This window comes from Pyxicephalus adspersus, chromosome 4 (assembly GCF_032062135.1).
Source record: "Pyxicephalus adspersus chromosome 4, UCB_Pads_2.0, whole genome shotgun sequence".
In the NCBI taxonomy this organism is placed as follows: domain Eukaryota; kingdom Metazoa; phylum Chordata; class Amphibia; order Anura; family Pyxicephalidae; genus Pyxicephalus; species Pyxicephalus adspersus.
The window spans coordinates 94051763-94073228 of record NC_092861.1 but is presented as its reverse complement, the minus strand read 5'-3'; the positions used below and the strand labels follow the sequence as shown (position 1 = coordinate 94073228).

The window sequence follows — 21466 nt, the reverse complement described above, 5'->3', positions numbered from 1 at the left end:
TTCCAGTTCCTTCTTTAAGTGAATAAACATTTTTACATTTATCCCAGGAGTGTGGTTCCAGTCTGGTCTGGTTCATTTCAATGACAGCCCCTCTACTTTCTCTGGTGGTGAACAGATTTATAATGTAACATAGTGATGCTCCATAATGATGTGGTGCTGTGTTCTACAGCTTTCCCCACAATGTCCAGGAAGGGAGTTGGTGCCCTAATTTCCTGATCTTGCAGGAAATAAAGAACAGATGCAGCCAAAGATGTTTTTGTTAATTTTTATCAGATTTTGGGGGGAAATCAAACAATCTTTTAAAAAATTAATCAGTGGTGTTGCCAACTGGACATTGAGCCTACCACTGGTATATTTATGCATTTTTTGTCCTTTAAATTACTCTGTCAATACAAAAAAAAAATTAGATCTGCCAAAATATAGATCCTAATTTCCTATTGTTGGCTGACACCAGGCACAGCATTTTGATAACTGGTGTGGTGCATAAGAACCAAGATAGCTAAATAGCCTCTCTGATATAACAAAATACTTTCAATTTTATATAAATAATGGGGCAAAAGGGAGCATAGAAGAGAAGTTTTTGTTAGAGTTTACATTCACTTTCAGGAACTTAAAAAAAAAAAAAAATGAAATAAAAACCGCTTTCGCACCATCATTCCCTGTCAATGCTAAGATTTCCCATGCAGTCATTTTTCTGCAGCTAGAGATCGTCAATCACTTTCTCTAAGCTGTCCTCTGAACACACCCTAGCTTTTAATTGAACAGTGTTAAAAGAATCTGCAAACTTCTTTTAATATACTTCTTGTCAACACATTTTATTATTATTATTATTATTAATAAAAATAATTTATAAAGGGCCAACATATTACACAGTGCTGTACATTAAATAGGGGTTGCAAATGACAGATGAATACAGTGATACAGGAGGAGGAGAAGACCCTGCCCCGAAGAATTTACAATCTAGGAGGTGGGGGAAGTAACACACAATAGGACGGGGGAGAAATAGTGGTGGGGAGTAGTGAAAGTTTCAAAAGACAGAAAAGGATAGGTAGGCAAGTTTGAAAAGATGGGCTTTGCTCTTTTAAATGAGCAGAAAGTAGGAGCAAGCCGAATAGGACAAGGAAGACCATTCTAGAGAGTTGGGGCAGCTCTAGAAAAGTCTTGGAGCTGTGCGTGTGATGAGGTTATGAGTGAGGAAGTCAGTGGTAGGTCATCCCTAGGATCCCTGGGCTGCTACTACTTAAACTCATACTCCGGCTCTGTTGTACATGGACTGCAGAATGTTAACACCAGGTCAAAATCATAAAATGATACTGATAGAAGTAGAATATCTGCTGTTCCATAAGGTGCCTAAGGTCATTGGGGCACTGTGCTTCAAAAAGTAAAAGGATTGTCTCTTCATATCGCTGGTCTCTTACCTCACTTCCGACTGGAGGCGAAGTGACGCTTGTTGAAAGAACGTCATGACGTTTGAGGGGCGTATCTAGGTTGCCCGGTGGATGACAGTGGGACGAACCGGAGCGAGGCTAGGGAACGAAATAGCAACATCCGGCTTTGAAGCTCTTGGCAGGAACTACCGGTCAGTGTGAATTCTTTGTAAATAGGCACAGCGGGTGATTGTACGCAGTGTGGGCGGATAATGTGGGTTTCCGAGAACCCGTACAAGCACTCGGCACGGATAGGGCCAGGTAAACCATTGCAATACAGATGGCTGTGGGAAGTGTTGAGGAGAATTAGGGAGCGGAATGTCACACCTGAGTGCTTGTGTGTGTACTTTATACTGGGCAGGGGGCGGAGTGCCCGCACACACATTCCGGTATTGTCCCGCGTTGTGTGGAGGCGGCTTCATTGCCTCACAGGCCGCACTGCCCCTTACAGCTGCTGTGACACCATCCCGGCAAGCAGCGCGCACGTTCAGGACAAAGAGTCCGGAGCAGCAGCGGCCTGGAGGAAGCGTTACGTGGACGTGATGACGACAGAGGCCTGGAGAGCTTCTGTTTGTTTTCCTGCAGAGGGAATCTGGGCCAGCATTGATGTGCTGCCTGTCATATTGTACATTGTTCAGTGTGTGGCCACATCCTCACATATGTGCTGCTGTCCCTGTACTTCTATCTCCGTGCTTTAGTTATGCCAAGTGCAGATTCTGCACAGATCTCATATTGGTGTGTTCTGTGACACTGCTAGCATCATACACAGGCAGAACTGTCATCTGTCGTCTTCATGTGTTTACTTATTTACTAGAACATCGCTGTGCACACAGATTTATTTCACAGATTCCTGCAGTGTAATAGTCATTGCAGCACTGGGGGGCAATGGGGTAGAAATAAAGATAATTTCATCAAGGCAGGTTTTCTAATATTCTTCATTAAAGATTTCATGTCCAGCACTTGTAAGTAAAGTGTTTGTTCAATCATATTTAAAAGTATTAGAACATCTGTCAAATTTCTATTGCTATACAGAATTCTGTCGGAGAGAATTGTTCTGATTTACTGTTGTGTGGCAACAGTTAAACCAGACAGGAAATAAGAGTGAATTTAAATATTAACAGAAACCGTAAATACCTTTCCTACAGACTCCAGTAAAAAAAAAACTGTCAGGGTAAAATATTATATATAACTGTCAGGGTAATATATTATATATGACAACTCTCAGGGTAAGATAATATATACCTGTCAGGGTAATATAATCTTCCCCACTGGACATACTTTTTTCAGCTCATACAGTCTTGAGAAGATTATTTTTTAGGGTGCAAATAGCCAGAAACTTTGGATACTGTATGACTTTGACTTCCACAAAGTGATAAAAGCATAATTGCTGCCATTTTTTTTTCTGTGAGAGGTAAAATGTCAGATTTTCTTTGTCTGCATTTATCTTTTTTCTGGTTCTCTGACCTCTAAAGGAGAATTTGAGGATCTGTTGTCACAGGACAGGATGACCTGGCTTACCACATAAACATGTTCAGATGTTCTAATCATGAAAATAATCCTTCCTAGTAAGGGCACAGAGGCTTTTAGCCTTTTCCCACTATAAAACTAAAATTTTAGGCATTATACCTTCTTCTACTTTGTTAGCTGTTTAAACGCCTGACTGATATTTAGATGTTGAATAACCACAGTGGATCCTGTAAACATCATAATCTTACTATAGAGTGTTTCCCCAAGGCCAAGCTAGCCAGGTGGGCTGCTGGGTATATTTTTTCAGCTGACTATAAGAGTTGCTATGTCCAAGCACCCAGGACACATGCCCCATATATCTTGCCTGGTTTCCGTACGCCGTAATAATTTCAAGGTTCCTGCGGACATCAGATATAGTGGCAGGAATGTCCAACCTCATCCTTCTCATTTCTATTGCATAATGACACAGCTAAGAGGAGAGCTTCCCCATTTCTAAACTGCTGTGGTATCTGAGGACTACTGAGTAGTCTTAAGAGAAAGTGAGTGATGTACTGGAGGGCAAAGAGGAAAGAAGGAAGATTGCCCTCTGTACTGCACACCGGCATGTCCTTCACACACCCCTAATTTCCTACACTCTGCATTAAGCAGTTCTAAATCTTGCATTCTGTACATTACACACTCCTAACCCCTGCAATTTGTTCAATGCTCAGTTCTGATCTGTGTGATGTGCACTTTTATTTCTTATTTTCAGGGTATAACTCACTCCTGACCTCTGTAAACGTTGGATCACATACTCTTGTTCCCTGAACTCTGTACAGTACATACACCTGACCCCTTGTGCCCTTGCTAATTTTCATGCAATGTGCTTTTGTGTGTGTGTGTGTGTGTGTGGGGGGTACCATTATTTATTTTAGTTTTCATATGTCTTGGATCTTATAATTATCTTAGTGGAAATGTTTTGCTGACTCTTTGTTTAAATTTTCACAACACAGGAGTTTGTGGACGTAACTACATAGAGCTTTATTCAGAAGATCTCTCAACAACTAATTCTAAATCTACACTACAAAGTCTAGTTGTAATTTAAGTTTTATCTCTGAAAGTCGTCACCAACATACATGTGTTTTCATGAAGAGGGTGGAGAAGCCAGAGGGATACAGGCAAATGAGGCCCAAAACATTCCCTGCAAGCACATACACTGGCAATAGCAGACAGATGCTACTGGAAATCCGCGAAAGCCTCCGCCATCTTCCTAAACCATCAGATGCTGCTAAGGCAGAGCAACCACCTGCCAAAACTGAAGATCCCAGACAAGGGAGGAATCCACCTAAGTTTGTCACATATCACAAAGCTTTGGCGGAGATTCGTAACTCCCTACAGCCTTTTGCAAATTCCTCAAATTCAACCCAGAGAGGAGGAAATGAAGTCAACAGAAAAATGCTTCATGATTTGCAGACTGCTGGATTTGATGAGGTAGTAATTCTTGGTTTAATGTGTATTTTTTTTTTTTTTTTAATAATTTTTATAAAGAAAAAGAATATGCACAGGTCAATAAGAAATGGTGGGTCATCAACATTTCCTGTCACATTTTTATATTTTAATTTGTAAACAAAACAAAAAAAAACATAAAAAAATGAAATTTTAACCAGTGGGGTGAACAGACTTACAACGTTCTTGTACAAGCAGGTTTTACTACTTCAGGGAGTGATTAGTGGAATAAATTTAGAATGAGGCAACTGATACTATGTTAAATAATGTTATTTAGAGACTAACTCTGGCCATAATCATGTGGACTAAGTGAAAATATATCTGAGTGAGTTGTACAGCCAGCTGTTAGTGATCAATGTAAGGACAGCATTCTCTGATCATACCAGAATGTATGCTTAAAAAGATCAATCAGCTTCTGCAATTTTGTTGAGGAGAGAGGTTGGTGCAAGTATGACATCCAAGTCTTAAAAAACCTGGGGAGTCTTAAAAAACCTGGGGATGGGTGTCCATATGGAGAGCCTCAGTTTTATCTATCACCATGCGAGTGGAGATACAGGGTAAATTGAGAAAGTGATGGGGCTTTCAGGTCTAACCAATGCTTCAGAATACTCTTCTTTGCAGCTAAAATGCATGGATGATAAAATTTAGAAAGTGCCACAGTGTTAGTGGTCATGGTGTGGGACACAGGGGGAACCTCAACATGAAACCGAGCAAGATGTGGGGACGGGTGGCTAGTGTGACCTGAGATTCTCTCTACATATCCAAACACTAAGTCCCAAAAAGTCAAAATATCAGGACAGGCCATAGGGCATGCTCTAGAGAAGCCAAGGGTAATTGACATTTGGGATAAGCAGTTAAACTATCAGAGACCATTTGCGGTCTTACTTTCATATTAAAGGCATAATAAGCCCTATGTATGATTTTAAACTGCAGTTTCCTCCATTGTTCACTCTCTATATATATTTGCGCACAGTACTCCAACTTGCCTCTAGCATATCCAAGGTATCGGGATAGTTACATCCTAGATAGATTGCCCATTGTATGACAAAGGAATGTGTAGTTTCCTTAATTGTTATTTGTCCCATTAGCATCGGGTAAATATGGAAAATTGAGTGCTTTACTGAGGGATCTCCCAGTATCCTAGACACCTGGAGGTGGGAGTCCTAAAGCTAAAGGACCACTCTGACTTTCAAAAAAAGCCGATTTCACTTGTAGATAGTAGGAAACGCTGTCTCGGTATAGCGTACTTGACTTGGAATATGTTAAAGGACAATATATGGTTATCCTCGTCCAACAATTGAGCCAGGGATTTAACTCCTCTCTGTGCCCAGAATTTGTATGCTTGGTGTGTACAACCTTATGGGAATCCTGGGGTGGAACAAATGGGCGCCGCTAATGTGGTCCCAATGCCACAACGATGTAATTTCTTGAGTTCCCTCCAAGCCAAAAGTGTGTCCCTAAACAGTAGGTTATCTTGAATATTGCAGGGAATAGCAGAGGATGAGTTTAGTAACCCTAACAACCACCAAGGACGGACCATTAAGGACTCAAGTTTACTGGCAGTATAATGAGATGTCCCATGCCACCAATCTTTACCATGTCTCAGGAGGCAGGAGAGGTTGTACATGCGCACATCAGGAAAATGAATACCTAGGTTTTCCTTGGACAAGACAATTTGGCCCTGGCTATTTGTGGTGTCTTCCCCTGCCACAAAAAAGATACAAAAGCAGAGTGAATTTTTTTTACACCTGAATGTTTCAAAAGGAAGGGGAGGGTCTATAATGGGTAAAGGAGTTTGGAAAAACTTTTTCAACAAATGACAGCGGCCCAATAATGATAAAGGTAGTTTTTCCAATTGGTCAGTTCTGCTATGATTTTGGTTATCAATGGGGAGTAATTAAGGGCATACATGTCAGGAACACTATGGGAGATTTTGATGCCCAGATAAGTCACCTGGTGTTTAGCTAATTTAATACCAAGAGCTGTAATACCGCTGCTGCCATCATGGGAAGATTTGAATTAGAGCTAAGTAATTCACTTTTGTCACAGTTGATACAGAAACCTGAAAATGTACCAAAGTCCTAATATGTGCAACAACAGTCGGTAAATCTCTAGTGGGGTTCTGCATAAACAACCTCACATGATCTGCAAACATAGCTAGTTTAATTTGCCTGTGTTGGACGCTGATACCTTCAAATACATTACAGTCACAAAACGATATGGCCAATGGCTCTATGGCCAAGTTGAATACCAATGGAGAAAGAGGGGAAACCCTGCCAGGTGCCTCTGCCCAGGGGAAAAGAAGGAGATAATACTCCAGCTGCTTGGACACGGGCCATTGGTCTAGAATACATAGCCGCCAGAAAGGAAGCTATTTTACCTTGAAGTCTAAATTTCTGGAGCACCAGCTGCAGTCAAGGCCATTCCACACTGTCCAAGGCCTTCTCTGCGTCCAACAACAGTAGTGCCGACCCAGAGGAGTAACCTTTAAGTCTAGCTTGTTATAGGACTAAAATAAACTTTCTTATGTTATAGGTAGTAGTCTTCCTTATAATAAATCCCGCTTGCGCAGGGCTCATTAAGAGTGGCATATATCTTGCCAACCGGTCTGCCAGGATTTTAGATAACAGCTTTACATCCTGATTCAGAAAAGAGATATTGGGCAGTATGAACCTGGGTCAAGGGGATCTTTATGTGCTTTGAGCAATACCTTTAAAAAAGCAAGATTTCCCGACTCCAGATAGGTGGAGGAGGTAAACATGGTGTTATAAAGTGCCGTAAGAGATGGTGTCACTTTATCTACTAATATCTTAAACAACTCTGATGGCAAACCATCTGGACCTGGCACTTTACAATTGGCAGACCGCCTAGTTACAGAGGTGACCTCTTCCTCGGTTATGGCAGAGTTAAGATAAGCCAATTCCTCTGCTGTAAGTATAGGAAGGTTCAACTTGTCTAAAAAACCCTTGCCCGTTGATACATCACTACCTTGGGGAGTATACAAGTTGTTATAAAACAGTGCAAATACAGAAGCAATATCATATGGAGAGTCATGTAATACTCGTGAATCTCTGGCGGCCACTACACGAGGGGGCATTCTAAATCCCTTTGACAGATTAACCAGTAGTCTGCCAGAACTGTTACCGTAGCGAAAAAAATTCTGCTGACTGGTAGGCTCTATAGTGGAATCATACTGGCTGATCCAGAGATCACATGCTCGTTTGGCCTGGAGCCAGGTTTTTTTTTCTGTCGGTAAAAGAGATGCCTTAAATTGCAGATAGGCCTGTCTGTCCTGGGTACAAGCCTCAGTGTATTTATGTAGTGTATTCCTTTTGGTAGTGGCCACATAAGCCATAATATTACCCCCGAGAACTGCTTTGGCCATGTCCCAATATAGTTGCGAGTTGGATCTGTGTTGGCCATTGTGATAGTCAAAGTCCATCCACCAGTGCCTCAATTGCTGTTGGAATTTTTCATCTTTGGCCAGAAATGCTATTAATCGCCATACAAAATCGATTTTATGTAGAAGGTTGTCCATGAGGTCCACTGTGACTGGAGCATGGTCTGCGATCACTATGGGGTCAGTATCAGCTGTATCTACTTTATGAACCATATCTTGTGAGACAAGGACAGTGTCCAATCTTGACATTGTGGCGTGGACTGCTGACACCTGAGTAAATTCGCACTCTAGAGGGTGTAAGTGCCTCCAGGCATCTGTTAAGCCAGCCTTTGAAATAAATGAGTGAAAAGGTTTATCATTGGATTGGGGGACCCCTTGTCTTAAAGGAGGTGGTCGCCGATCCTCTGCAGTTAGTTACTGCGTTGAAGTCTCCCACAACTATAAACAATGTATGTGGCAAAGACTCCAGGGTATTCAATAAAGAATAATCAAACAATTGATTATCTTGATTAGGGCCATATACAGCCATTAATGTAAGCGATCTAGCTGCAAATTTGAAGTGACATGGAAGCCTAACGTCCATCAGAGGGTTCACATGTCTTGGACATTGCAGTGTATTGCAATTAATCACGCAGTATTGTATTGCAGTAAAATAATCACTCCAGCCGTCTACCTTGCCATGATGCTCCCCACACTTCCCCCACCCAACTCTTACGTAGCAGGTGAAAGAATGAGGATGACTGGATGATCTCAGGCCTCTAACATTCCATGTTACTATACGAAGTTATGTAATATTTTTTGCACAAAAGATTGATTACAACACACACAGCTATATATATATATATATATATATATATATATATATATATATATAATTATGGAGGGAATGGCAGTGGGAAGGACTAATTGTATAGTATTTAAAAATACTTGATAGTGCCAAACCTAATGGTATATCCATAGAATAGTCTCCCCTACTCTTCTCCCTTTTACTTATTATATATATGTGTGTGTGTTTTACTTCATTTTTTTGCTTTAGCCAATGTACTGCTGGGATTTTAAGCTAATAAAAATCTGTATTCGTTAAAGAACATTTCATGTTCAGAAAAGTGTCATTTTTGATCTGTGGTTTTGTAGGCAGGAGACAGTGATCATGGCACACAGTGTAGAAGTATATTACCCTATATGTATTTGCTTCAAAAACAACTCACTATTTCAGGTATTGAGAGGGTGAATATATTAGCTGAGAATCTTCATTAAATTGTGTAAATATTCTTTTTTAGTTATGTAATCATGTGAAAATTAATTTTCTTATTCACGTTTTATACCCGATTATTTGCAGATGCTTTTAACATGATTTGGATGATTGCAGAGAATATTTACATATTTTGAGTAAAGATTCCAAAACTCCTTTAGAAAATCAGACCTTTTGTAAATATTGTATCACTTGACAGTGTTTCATGCCAAAGGGTTGGAGAATTTTTTTTTTTTTTTTTTGATAACTTTCACATGGAAGAACTACCTACAGAGAATGTTTGATGAATTCTGATTGCTTTATAAATCCACTAATTATTGTTATCTAGTGTGTAACCAATCATGGAGTTATTCAAGGATGGTTTTCACATTGTTTAATGAAACCCAAAAAGGTATAGATACAGGTTAGATTAAAAGTGATTAATCTGTAAGTTAGCTTTCTTTTTGTGTTTTAATATAGGATATGGTGATACGAGCCTTACAGCAGACAAACAGTCGTAGTATTGAAGCTGCAATTGAATATATGAGCTATCAGGAGCCTTATCGAGAACCACAGGTTGCTGCTGCAGCAAGACCTTTGAATGCTGGCATGAAGCCTCCAGGTAGGTGACTAACCATAACTCTTCTTGGTGTCTTCGTACCCTCTAGACCAGCATTTCTCAACCAGGTTTCTATGGAACCATATGGTTCTTCCAGAGGTTGCTAAAGGTTCCTTGAGCAATGAGAGGTTTGTTGCTCTCAGGTCTGACACCAATGATCTTTTAAGCTGTCTGTAACAATGACGTTCCTCCCACTGGCCCACCACACTTATTGGTATATATTATATGTACTTTGTGCTGTGAGTATAGTAATAATAGTAGGGGTTTCCTAAGGTCTCTTTAAGTTATTTCAAGGGTTCCCCCATGTTAGAAAAGGTTAAGAAACACTGCTCTTGACTGTGTATTAGCAGTAAAAATAGTATTTTGCATTGGGTAAATTACTACTTTTATATTGAATAATATTTGTATTTGCACATACTTGTGCTCAAAATGTAAATTTTATTTCATTCTAGTGCTTAACGAATAAGTATTTTAAATTAGAGTAGAAATTCCTCTTCTGTCTCTTAAACCCTCACTATTCACCCACTAATCCTCCTCCTCTTAGATTGTAAACTCCTTGGAGCAGGGTCCTCTCCTCCTGTTTCATTCATTGTATGTCTGTCATTTGCTGTCCCTATTTAATCTACAACACTGTGTAATATGTTGGCTGTAAAGAAATAATGTTTATTAATAATAACAATAATAATCTGTCTGTAAAAATGCATTTTCCATCTACTTGGGGGTAGAAAAAAAAAATAATCACAAACATTTCTAAAATTACAGCAGTGAGGTGTGAGATGAAGTAAAGAATGTGGAACTCTAGGCACTGTTTTCTATGCTTATCTACAATGTTTTGTGCTATGAAGCATGTTTTTTCCAGCAGTATTTTTTTTTTTTTTGGGGGGGGGGGGTTGCCTAAATGCTTGGATTCTGTTTCTTTTTATCCTTTTTTTATAACCATCTTCTTTTTGTAATTTGTGCAGGCAACATCCAGCATTCTGTGAATCGCAGACAAAGCTGGAAGGGTTCCAAGGAGTCCCTGGTTCCACAGCGACACATTTCACCTTTGTCTGATAGCGTTATCTATGGTGGTTCAGAAATGCCTGGATCTCAGTCAGATATGGGAAGGCCGTTATCTGGATCAGGCCTACCATCCTTTTCACAGCAAATTCCAGTCAATGGACAGAGAGTAAACCCACCACCTCCACCCCAAGTAAGGAGTGTTACACCACCGCCACAACCTCCTCCTAGAGGAACTACTCCATCACCACAGTCATGGGAGCCTAACTCGCAAACAAAGCGTTTCTCTGGTAATATGGAGTTTATCGTTTCCCGCATTTCCCCAATCCCACCTGGAGGCTGGCAAGAGGGATATCCATCATCTAATATTAACAGTTCACAGATGATGAACCCACAGCCTCAGCCACAGAGACCTATAAATGCCATTCCTGTTGGAAGGCAACCCATCATTATGCAAACATCTGGCAACAACAAGTTTTACTCTGGGAGGGTTGGCATTCAGAATGGTAATGGACAAACTGAATATATAACACATCAGGTGGGTAATAGTGTTGGAAGGCCACAACCTCCACCCTATCCTATGTCAAATGGACCAAATAATGCTGCATTGCAAATGCAAGGCAATAATGTACCAATGTCCTCTTCTGCTTATAATAATGGTAATCTACCACAGTCTGTGCTAGTACCAAATAGAAATAGCCACAACATGGAGCTGTATAACATGAGTATTCCAAGTCATCCAACTTCGTGGCCTCAGTCCTCCTCAACCCAGCCACCTCCAGGGAATCATGACATACCAACATGGCAGAATAATATCCCTCTTAGGTCCAACTCTTTCAATAACCCAATGGCAGTTCGCCAAGCTCATCCTTCTAATTCACAAGCTTCAGCTACAACTGTGACTGCAATCACTCCTGCGCCTATACAGCAACCTGTAAAGAGCATGAGGGTTTTAAAGCCAGAACTTCAGACCGCACTGGCACCAGCACATCCATCATGGGTAACCCAGAATGTACAAGGAGGGCTTTACTCTGAAGGAGTGTCTCACAACAGTGCTTTGTTGCCTTCACAAACAGAGGCACCAAATTATCAAGGACCACCACCACCATATCCAAAGTATTTGGTACAGCCAAACTCTTCTAGTTATGAAGCTGGACAAAAATCTAGCAAGGATGATATATCTCCTGCAACTTCCAGTTCTCAGGAAGAAGGAGAAAAGGCACCTGAATCCACCGTGGAGACCACTGAGAAAGAGAAGAAACAAATAACTACATCCCCTGTACCAGTTAGGAAAAACAAGAAAGATGAAGAGAGAAGGGAGTCACGTATCCAGAGCTATTCACCACAGGCATTTAAGTTTTTCATGGAGCAGCATGTTGAAAATATCCTAAAATCTCATCATCAAAGATTGCACCGCAAAAAGCAGCTGGAAAGTGAGATGATTCGGGTAAGAATGGCATTTTCTCTTTCAGTATGGATGTAGAAAGCCAAAATGTTGTGTTGGTCCATAATGAACAACAGACATGCTTATATTCATGAAATAATTTATTGAAGTTATCTATTTGAGGACTGTTGTCTGTCCTTATTGTGGTTTTCAGTGCAGTGTTCATCAGGGAATGACAATTTTTTTTTTTTAATATTTATGAAGTCCACTATGAGATCATGAGGTCTAGACATTAAAGGTGCCCTAACTAGAGAAAAAAAACAGCCCTGGAAGAGCAAGCATTGTTATCCTGTGGCGTCTAAAATATTATAACATATCCCTTGAAGTGGATTTGTACTAAAATATGAAAAGAAATGATAGTCTCTTTTTAGATTGGGCAAATGTAATGTTATACAATTTCTGAGAATCAAAATCTGCAGTTAACCTCATTGTTTGGGCCTGCTCAGTGTTCCATATAGACCTCTTTTGAGATGGTCAGAAGGCGACTCCATAAACCACATTGGAGGAAGGTAGCAGCCACATGATATAAACATCCTTGCAGGATGAGGCTGCAATACCCTGATGAAAATTAAATTTTTACTTAAGGTAAGCAGGATCAGGCTTGCACATAAATGTTGAAAGATGATTATGAAGGTAGATTGTAACAGGAGGCAGATACTTGAGACAAGTACATAGCTGGAGGCCAGTTAAAATTTTGTGGATGCATTCGTTACTTGACTCCAGAAATTGTATTTCCCCATCCTGAAAAAATGTTATTCATCAAAAACATATCTATGACAGATATTTGTGAAAAAGCAATTTCGCTTTGTTTAGTTGATCCCGCCATATGGGAAGGTGTCTACTTAAAACTTCTTTTGAAATACAACTTTTATTAAAGATAACTGTTGTCTTATGAGGCCTGACCTAATGAAGTGTGAAATGACGCTTTTTATTGTTTAAATATCCATGACATAAGCTGGATTAAGACAAACTAGATTTTTGTCAGTTGAAGCTAAAGTTGGTGATAATCTCAGGCAAAAATCTAGTTTTAGTATCGGTTAATATAGGAACAGAACAAGCTGCTTGGCCTGAAATGATCATATAGGGTGACAGTACCAGATAGTGTGTACTAGGCTTTTATACCAATGCAGTAGTAATGTTTGTTGATCAAATCGTAAAGACAATTGTGAGTAAGAGATGATGTGAAAATAACTCAGATCTTAGTAAACTGTCTGTGTTTTATTTAGTGTATCAATCCAAGGTTTGCTTTCCTTCACCTCACTTCAAAGATTTTAAACAACTATTGATGCTTAGGGATGGTAATGAAAACAGAAAAAAAAGAGACTGTCTTTATAAATATTGTAATATTGCAAATGTGGAGTAATTTCCTTCATAATATGATGTGCAATAATGTGTTAGTGTTTGTGTTTTGATTTGCCAGATAAATTTCAATTATCAGCTATCTTCTCTTGGCCAATACTTTCTTCCATATATATACTTTAAGCAAGTAATTGGGTTTATGTTTAAAGGATTCTTCGCCTTTAGGTTATATTTTATTTGCTGAATTCACTACATTTCCTCCTCAGACTGTTTCTTCTCTTAGCTTTTCTATCTTTCTCCCTTTTTTCCCCACTCACTAACAGATTTAAACAGTTAAGGTTGGAGCTTGGCTGAGCTCTTCAAGCCTCCAATACTGGGTAGGCAAGTAAATGTCAGCGCCTTGGTGCTGTGTTAACAATGGCATGATCTTTTTAGGCCACTGCATGTGATGAAAGTAAGCATGAGGTTGTCACAAACTTCTGCACAATTAACAGACTGAAGGCTTGATATATATTTAAGCTTGTGAATACACCTTTTATTTTGCAAACCATGTAACTACTTATTTTAACATCGTGCATCTGTAAAATGTATAAAATGATTGTTTTCTTTTTTTTTTCCCCCTTTTTCCTTTTTTTTTTTTTTTTTAGTTTGTTCGGATTATTTGTATAATTTGAGTAAGCTATGCCTAACATCTTTTCTTAAAAGCTAGACAATATATGTTCCTTGGTGAGGCCGAGTATGTTTGCTACAGAACCTAATATTGTCTTTTCAAAAATAAATGGAGCAAGAAACATCACCTAAGAACAGGTTCACTCCTTCCTCTTCATGTGATTTTGAGGACATGCCCGGCAGCCCTGGTTTGCAAAGAGCCAGTGTCTATACATGTGCCAGCTGGCGGCAGTGAGTGGTACTAGTTACCATCACTGCACTCCCAATGGGGGCTGTGGCAGGGAGACATGACATGTAAGCTTCTCCCCAGGTGACAGCTTTACCTGGTGTGAGGAAGTGGGAAAAGTTTTGCTCACAGCTAGTATGAATTACCCTAATTTTATGTGGCACAGCAAATATCATTATTTTTATGCTTAATGTAAAATTAATATTTATTTACAATATCCTCCATTAGGACCAGTGTCAACAAGCTTTTACTAGGCAAATAAAGCTTTCTTTTTATTTTGTATAATGATTTTTCTGAGTTTCAGAATTTGTTGGTGCAGTTGACCTGTTTTAAGCTGCCTTTTTTCCTATAGGGCTGGTTGTTAAGCAATTGATTGAAGCTTGCCCCTAAACATATCAATGCCATGAAAAAAATGTTAACAGTAGTTGAAATGTATTTATTTATAAATGACATCTGTGGCAAGCATACTTTGCATCATCTTTGCTAATAAACACTCAATTCTAAAATGCTATCAAAATTAAAAAAAGGCTGGTAATTCCTGTAGTGACACTGGTCATGTCCAGACCTAACTATAAACATAGGAGGTACTTACTGGAATGTGTTATCTTATAACCTTGCTTTTCATTAGGTGGGTCTGTCAGCAGATGCTCAGGACCAAATGAGGAAGATGCTGTGTCAGAAAGAATCTAACTACATACGACTTAAGAGAGCCAAAATGGAAAAATCCATGTTTGTAAAAATCAAGACTCTCGGTATTGGTGCCTTCGGAGAAGTGTGTCTAGCCAAAAAAATTGATACCAATGCTTTGTACGCAATGAAAACGTTACGGAAGAAAGATGTCCTACTGCGCAACCAAGTAGCTCATGTCAAAGCCGAAAGAGACATCTTGGCGGAGGCAGATAATGAATGGGTAGTGCGACTGTACTACTCTTTCCAAGACAAAGACAACTTGTACTTTGTCATGGATTACATTCCAGGTGGGGATATGATGAGTCTTCTGATTCGTAAGGAAGTCTTTCCTGAGGATTTGGCACGATTCTACATAGCAGAGCTCACATGTGCAGTGGAAAGTGTTCATAAAATGGGCTTTATTCATCGCGACATCAAACCTGACAATATTCTTATTGACCGAGATGGCCACATCAAACTCACTGATTTTGGTTTATGTACTGGTTTTCGGTGGACCCATGATTCAAAATACTATCAGAGTGGTAAGCATTGATTAAAATTTCTTTTAACCATAAGTTAACTTCTGATAAAAGTTCAAGTAAAAGAAAAATGAGTACTTAATAAAATAAGCATACAAATACCTAGCAATATGCTTATCTTTATACCTCCTGTATTGGTGATGTTAGGGCTGATTGGAGTGATTTCTGTGACAGCGTTTTTTATGACTATTGCAGTGATTATAGCACTTTGTGTGCATGCATGCTAATGTTGTCAGGCTTATCAGTTTATTTTGCCTCACTGAGAAAGGGACTGCTTGATAGAAGCAGTTATCAGGCACAAGTTTTATCAGGTGCACAAATAATTGAGTGCATTTCATCAGAATTTCGATAATTTCTATGTGGTGTAAAATGAACAACGGTACAATCTTGTCTCCTGGGTTTTGGTCCTTAACCGATGAAGTATTAATCTGAATTTAGTTTGTTTGCTCAGTTGAGCACAAAATTGGCACCAGGTCTGCTGCCTTAGTCTGAGCCTGTAGGCATTTAATACCTCCATTTTTGTTGATATTGCCAAGGAACATGCCCAGCATTAATGGATTGTTCAGGCAAGTGGTTGGAACAGCAGCTCCTGGTGGCTTGCACCTTGTCAGCCACCCAAGCCTTAGCCTCTCAACATTTAACAGCAGAAGGTGGTACTGAACTGCTAACTACCCCCCTCCCTAATTATTCCTATGGTCCACAGGTAGCCTCTCACCCATGTCCCAACAGGTGTGAGGAAGTGGTAACCCCACCAGAACCTCCTAATCTCCCCGAACTAGGCCTAAATGAAAGGCTTTTGAATACATAATTACGTTTTGACTTTTTATTGCAGAAACCTATTTTCAGCATGTAGATCTTTTCAAATTAGAAATGCCATCTTATTGCAGAAAAATAAGTGTACTTTTTTCTATTAGGTGATCATCTGCGACAGGACAGCATGGATTTTAGTAATGAATGGGGAGATCCAGCAAATTGTCGTTGTGGTGACAGGCCTAAACCTCTTGAGTGGCGTGCAGCAAGACAGCATCAGCGATGCTTAGCCCATTCTCTTGTTGGGACCCCGAATTACATTGCACCAGAAGTTTTACTGCGTACAGGTATGAAATTTTTCACATCACTGCCTTGGGTTAAGTGTAAACCTAACCTACATTTCCTTATATACATTTAAAACTATTTTTTTGAGGAAACACTTTTCCTGATTTACCTTCTAAAATATCTCCAGTTTTCACTGATCTGCTCTTGTTTTACAAATTTTCAATGCTTTGGTCAGTTCTAATTTTTTTCAGTACCACCTTTTTATATTTTGGTGCCTCTAATCAAAGAGCAAACCCATTCCTTGGGAGTTGAGGGTTTTCAACCCTTTTATATTTTAGCAGCAAACAAAGAAATCCAATCATGTCTTGAACTTTCTCTGTATTAAAAAAAGATAACTTTGCTTCTATAGTGAAGCTAGAACTTTCCAGCAACTTTTTCCATGCTTTACATAATGCTTTCCCCACATCAAGCTATGTTAAAAAATATCCACATTTTTATTTTAGTCTGATTAAAAAGTCTGTGGTCATAACACTCCTATCATTTATAGCTTAGGAGTCACTATTTCAAAACTGACTTGATGAGATGATGGCCAATTGCTAGCAAACATTTATTATGTGACAACTGTCTAATGCCTGGCATGCAAGTTGTCATTTTCTGAATATTCGATGATACTAGAAGTCAGATGAATCAATCGTGAAGTGGATTAACTCTTATGGTTTTGATTCTTTTATTTCCCACAGTGTCTTATGTTTCCATTTTATTATTTAACAATCTTCTCGCTTGTTATTTCTCAGTGGAAACATTTTTTTTTTTATAGTAATTGATTAGTCATCAAGTAGTATATTAGCAAAACAAAACCTTATGTAAAATATTTTGAATCAAACAACCTGTTAGCTTTTATTTCTTGGTTTTTATTTTTTTTGTTGTCTGATCATGATGAACATCTAGGGCAGTGATCGTCAACCTTTTTGGTCCCGGGGACCACTAAAATTACCGGCTCCTGACCGTGTTTGCGCAGGGAGACAGGTGTCACTCAAAGGGGGGAATCCTCCCCCATAGTGACATTATGAATACAAAACCCCGCCCACTCTCCCATCGCAGGCTCAGGTTATGTCCAGTGACACAGCCCGCCCACCTTCCTTTAGCCTGAGAACTGTACTGGGGTCGTGGTCCGTGGCTCTGGCCGGTGCGTCCCCCCAGACCGTCTTCTGACCCCACTCAGGGTTGCTCCAACCAGAGCGGTGGACCCCCAAAATTTTCTCCCGGACCACGGGTTGGCGACTGCTGATCTAAGGTACTTTCTATCAGTGGCTGACAACTATCCGTCCCTGTCCAAATGTACCTCCAACATTGTCATCCAGTCACATAAATTCTGATGGAGACTCATCCACGTGCTTTCCATACTGCTATCGCTTGAGCACATGCATGGTAGTTGGGAAGTGACTGTAAAAAGCTGTAGGACTTTTACAACCTATATATATTTTTTTTAACTGTTTTATACACAGTGATTTAGCAAACTAATGAAAGGCTACATTTAAAAAAAAAAAAAAAAAAGAATTTGTAGCTGGTACAAAATTGCTACCCCTTACCCTTTTTTCTTATTTGAATGGCAGTAACTGTCATTGTGTTAAGTAAATAGCTTTCTTTGTATGCAGCTTTGACCTATGTTTTGAACTCTGATAATTTTCTTCTCATTGTAGGATATACGCAACTTTGTGATTGGTGGAGTGTGGGAGTTATACTTTATGAAATGTTAGTTGGAAAAGCTCCATTCCATGCAAGCTCACCACTGGAAACACAAATGAAAGTAAGTTGCAGCCAAGATTCAAAAATATTTTATTTAATATTTTTTAAAGTAAATGACGATTGTAGTCTTGACACGTTTGGGGCATGTAAGTCTTTATTTAGGAGGGAATCAGGTCAGTCATTGAAAGTTTTCATAGACTAGTATTGCAGTAAATCAGTTGCAGTTCTTTTACTCCATTTCACGCCATTTTGTAAAGATAGTAAAATCTTTGAAAAAAGCAAATACAATAAAAGCTTACCTGCAATCACCCAAAAATGTACATAAACTTAATTTTTTTGTAAGGTTTGTTAGTAGGGTTTCTTTAAAATACTTATAGTTGGTACATACAAAAAAATTAGACATTGGATCAGCCTGAAAGTCAGGCATCTGGCATTTTCAGAAGGAGAGGGCAGCAACCACGTCTTATATATTCTCACAGTTTATTCCGTGTCCTCAGGCTGATTTATAATTCTTGTTTTATAGGTAATCAAGTGGCAGACAGCTTTACACATCCCCCCTCAAGCAAATCTCTCTCCAGAAGCTTCTGATCTAATTGTGAAACTGTGCCGAGGCCCAGAAGATCGTTTAGGCAAGAACGGGGTTGATGAGATTAAAGCTCATCCATTTTTCAAAACCATAGACTTTTCTAGTGATTTGCGTCAGCAGCCTGCTTTGTATATTCCCACCATAACACACTCTACGGACACTTCTAACTTTGACCCGGTAGATCCAGACAAGCTCTGGAACGATGAAGACAAAGATGGAAATAAAAATGACACACTAAATGGCTGGTACAAAAATGGCAAACACCCTGAACATGCCTTCTATGAGTTTACTTTCAGAAGGTTTTTTGATGACAATGGACACCCATACAACTACCCCAAGCCATTTGATAACGATTATGATGACACAAAGGACAACACTGAAGAGACTGATAATATGGGGAAGAGGCCCAACAGGGATTTAGTTTATGTATAGGGTCAATACATGCATTTATTTGGGCTTTTAAATCCTGTGGTTCGTTTTGATGGACCTGTATAAAGTAGCTTGGTTCTGCTACATTTGAAGCCTCAGAAAACACAAATCTGTGTATTGAGTGGCTAGTGGTTCAAACTTCAGTAACAAATCTAATTAAGCAGTAGTCATCATTGCTTGTTACTGATAAACATTGCTGGAGTTTGGGGCCCACTGACTTTAAAAATAGAAAAGGACTTTTTTTTTCTTGTCAGAGCACCTTGTTTTTACTCTTTTGTGCTTTTAAATTACCTTTTTATTTCTTTTACTGGGCACACAGTATAGTTAATAATAGACTGGGAAGTCTAACTTAATTTGAAGCTGCAAAGGTACACATTTGCAAGACAATGATGGACATTTATGTAAAGAAAGTTACATTAAAGCCTCATAACAGCTATATATCAATCCTATTTATGTAATTGCAATATTTATAAAAAATATTTGAAATGATTTGTGAGATGTGGACCTGAAAAGCATTGGAAGATGTTGCAGTAAAATGCTTATGGTTACGGCTAAAAACAACACTAATTACTGCCAACAGAATCCATTCTATGTATGGAAATTCAAAGGCAAAGTCCACTCAAGGCTGATATTTAGGCTGCGTTAGTAGTTTTTTCTCTCCCCCTTTCAATTTCACTAATGAATAAACTTAAATTCAGCATGAACTTCATTTAAAGGAACTTGCTACTTTTGGCCTGAAATGCTGTAAGTAGCTACCAGCTGTTTTGGTCTACTGGTATTCACCAGTAATAGTAAGTGGTAAGTACTTGATTGTCACTTTTGGGTGGGTTTTAGCCTAAAATACACAGTAAAAACAATTTTGGACATAATTACTCTTTTTGTACAATGACACTAAGAGCGTGAGAAAAGAAATCTTACTGCAGGAAATTAACATCTGTCAGCACGGATATATGCCATAGTATATACTATACTGTTCTTTTGTAATATAACAATTGATAGTTTATTTTAAATTATGTCCAGGTCTTCTGAATCAGTTGAAGGAAAAACTAATTCAATAAAACTTACTTTCCTTAGAAAAATCTGTTATACATGTATAATATGTTTATTACAGCAGACAAAAGTAACCTTTCATGAGAATTGGAGGTACACATTCAGTGCCCACAATTTGAGCAAAGCTCTTGTTCTTGGCATACAATGTCCTTAGCAGATATTGACTTTGATAAATCAGTCACTTAAATTCAAGGCGTTTGTCATGGAGCTATATCTTCAGTAAATGTATGTTGGCTTGTTAAATTATTTGTGGAAAATACCCGTCAGCGATCTCAGGATTTCAAGCTTGGCAGGTGATAAGAATTGCAAAAGAAGAGGTTTTCTTTAAGGAAAATCACATGGTATTAGCTATTAGTTTTTGTCATTTTTCAAAAAACTTTCTCAGGAGGGTCGACAGTTCTTTTGGTGAGGATTCTTTTAATTTCTTTTTTTTTCTACAATTATGTCCTTGAAAGTGAGATGCTGTACACATCTGTTTTCCTTCATTCTCTAAATTGTGAGTATGTGGAAATGACCAAAGAATCCTTTGGAAAAAAACCACATCATTACAGAACCTCTGTCCCCTTGTTATCACCCACCTCACATAAAAAGTATAGTGTACTCCAATGATTATCCACTGGATGAAATTTGGTATATGTTTTTTTGTTGCGAATTCAAAAAGAAGTCTCTTCTCAGATGAAGATTTGTATATGCTTCTTAAAAGGCTTGTTCCCACAGGCTATAGCTTGTAAATAGTAGTCTAAGCATAGTGTACATTAATTTTTTGCCTTTTACCCAGGCAACAGGAGGAGATACAGGCGTCTTTCAGTTTGCGGTAACCACTGTATCAATGCACGTTAGTAGAAGCTCACAAATTCCTGTTCCCCATTACCATTTGTAAAATATCTATTAAAACACAGGTTTGCTTTAAAGTTGACAAGTATGCACAATAAATTGCATACTCCTACTTGCAACATTTCTGTAATCTGGCTGGAACACCAGCTGTTCAGTAATAGAGAAAGCACAGCCATTCACTTATCCTACAATGCGGCACCCAGTGCCTGGATTACGTCACACTGGGACCAGAGAACTGACAAATTGGGAATTAAAAGAATATTTAAATATATGCAGACAAAGCGGTACCTGGCCTAACAATACAGTTTTACT

General features: G+C 38.9%; 1 protein-coding gene across 2 annotated transcripts; it reads left to right on the top strand.

The window, feature by feature from the left end:
* The first annotated feature begins 1435 nt into the window (after positions 1-1435).
* Positions 1436-20350, top strand: LATS1 (large tumor suppressor kinase 1). Of its 2 annotated transcripts, XM_072409043.1 has the most exons (8): positions 1436-1579; positions 3887-4364; positions 9491-9632; positions 10592-12075; positions 14895-15477; positions 16389-16571; positions 18210-18316; positions 18779-20350. In XM_072409043.1, the coding sequence occupies exons 2-8, from the start codon at positions 4020-4022 to the stop codon at positions 19271-19273; spliced, it is 3339 nt and encodes a 1112-aa protein (XP_072265144.1). In that variant the 5' UTR covers positions 1436-1579; positions 3887-4019; the 3' UTR covers positions 19274-20350. The 2 variants fall into 2 exon arrangements, with proteins under 2 accessions (XP_072265144.1, XP_072265145.1); XM_072409044.1 differs by lacking the exons at positions 16389-16571; positions 18210-18316; positions 18779-20350 and adding an exon at positions 13695-13748 and having other exon boundaries at positions 14895-14990.
* The last annotated feature ends 1116 nt before the right edge of the window (positions 20351-21466 follow it).

Excerpts from the sequence above, each read along its gene's own strand:
- LATS1 (XM_072409043.1), top strand. The coding sequence starts at position 4,020 with ATGAAGAGGGTGGAGAAGCCAGAGGGATACAGGCAAATGAGGCCCAAA. Across the intron at positions 12,076-14,894 it reads TGGAAAGTGAGATGATTCGG|GTGGGTCTGTCAGCAGATGC; the intron begins GTAAGAATGGCA and ends GCTTTTCATTAG. Across the intron at positions 16,572-18,209 it reads AGAAGTTTTACTGCGTACAG|GATATACGCAACTTTGTGAT; the intron begins GTATGAAATTTT and ends TTCTCATTGTAG.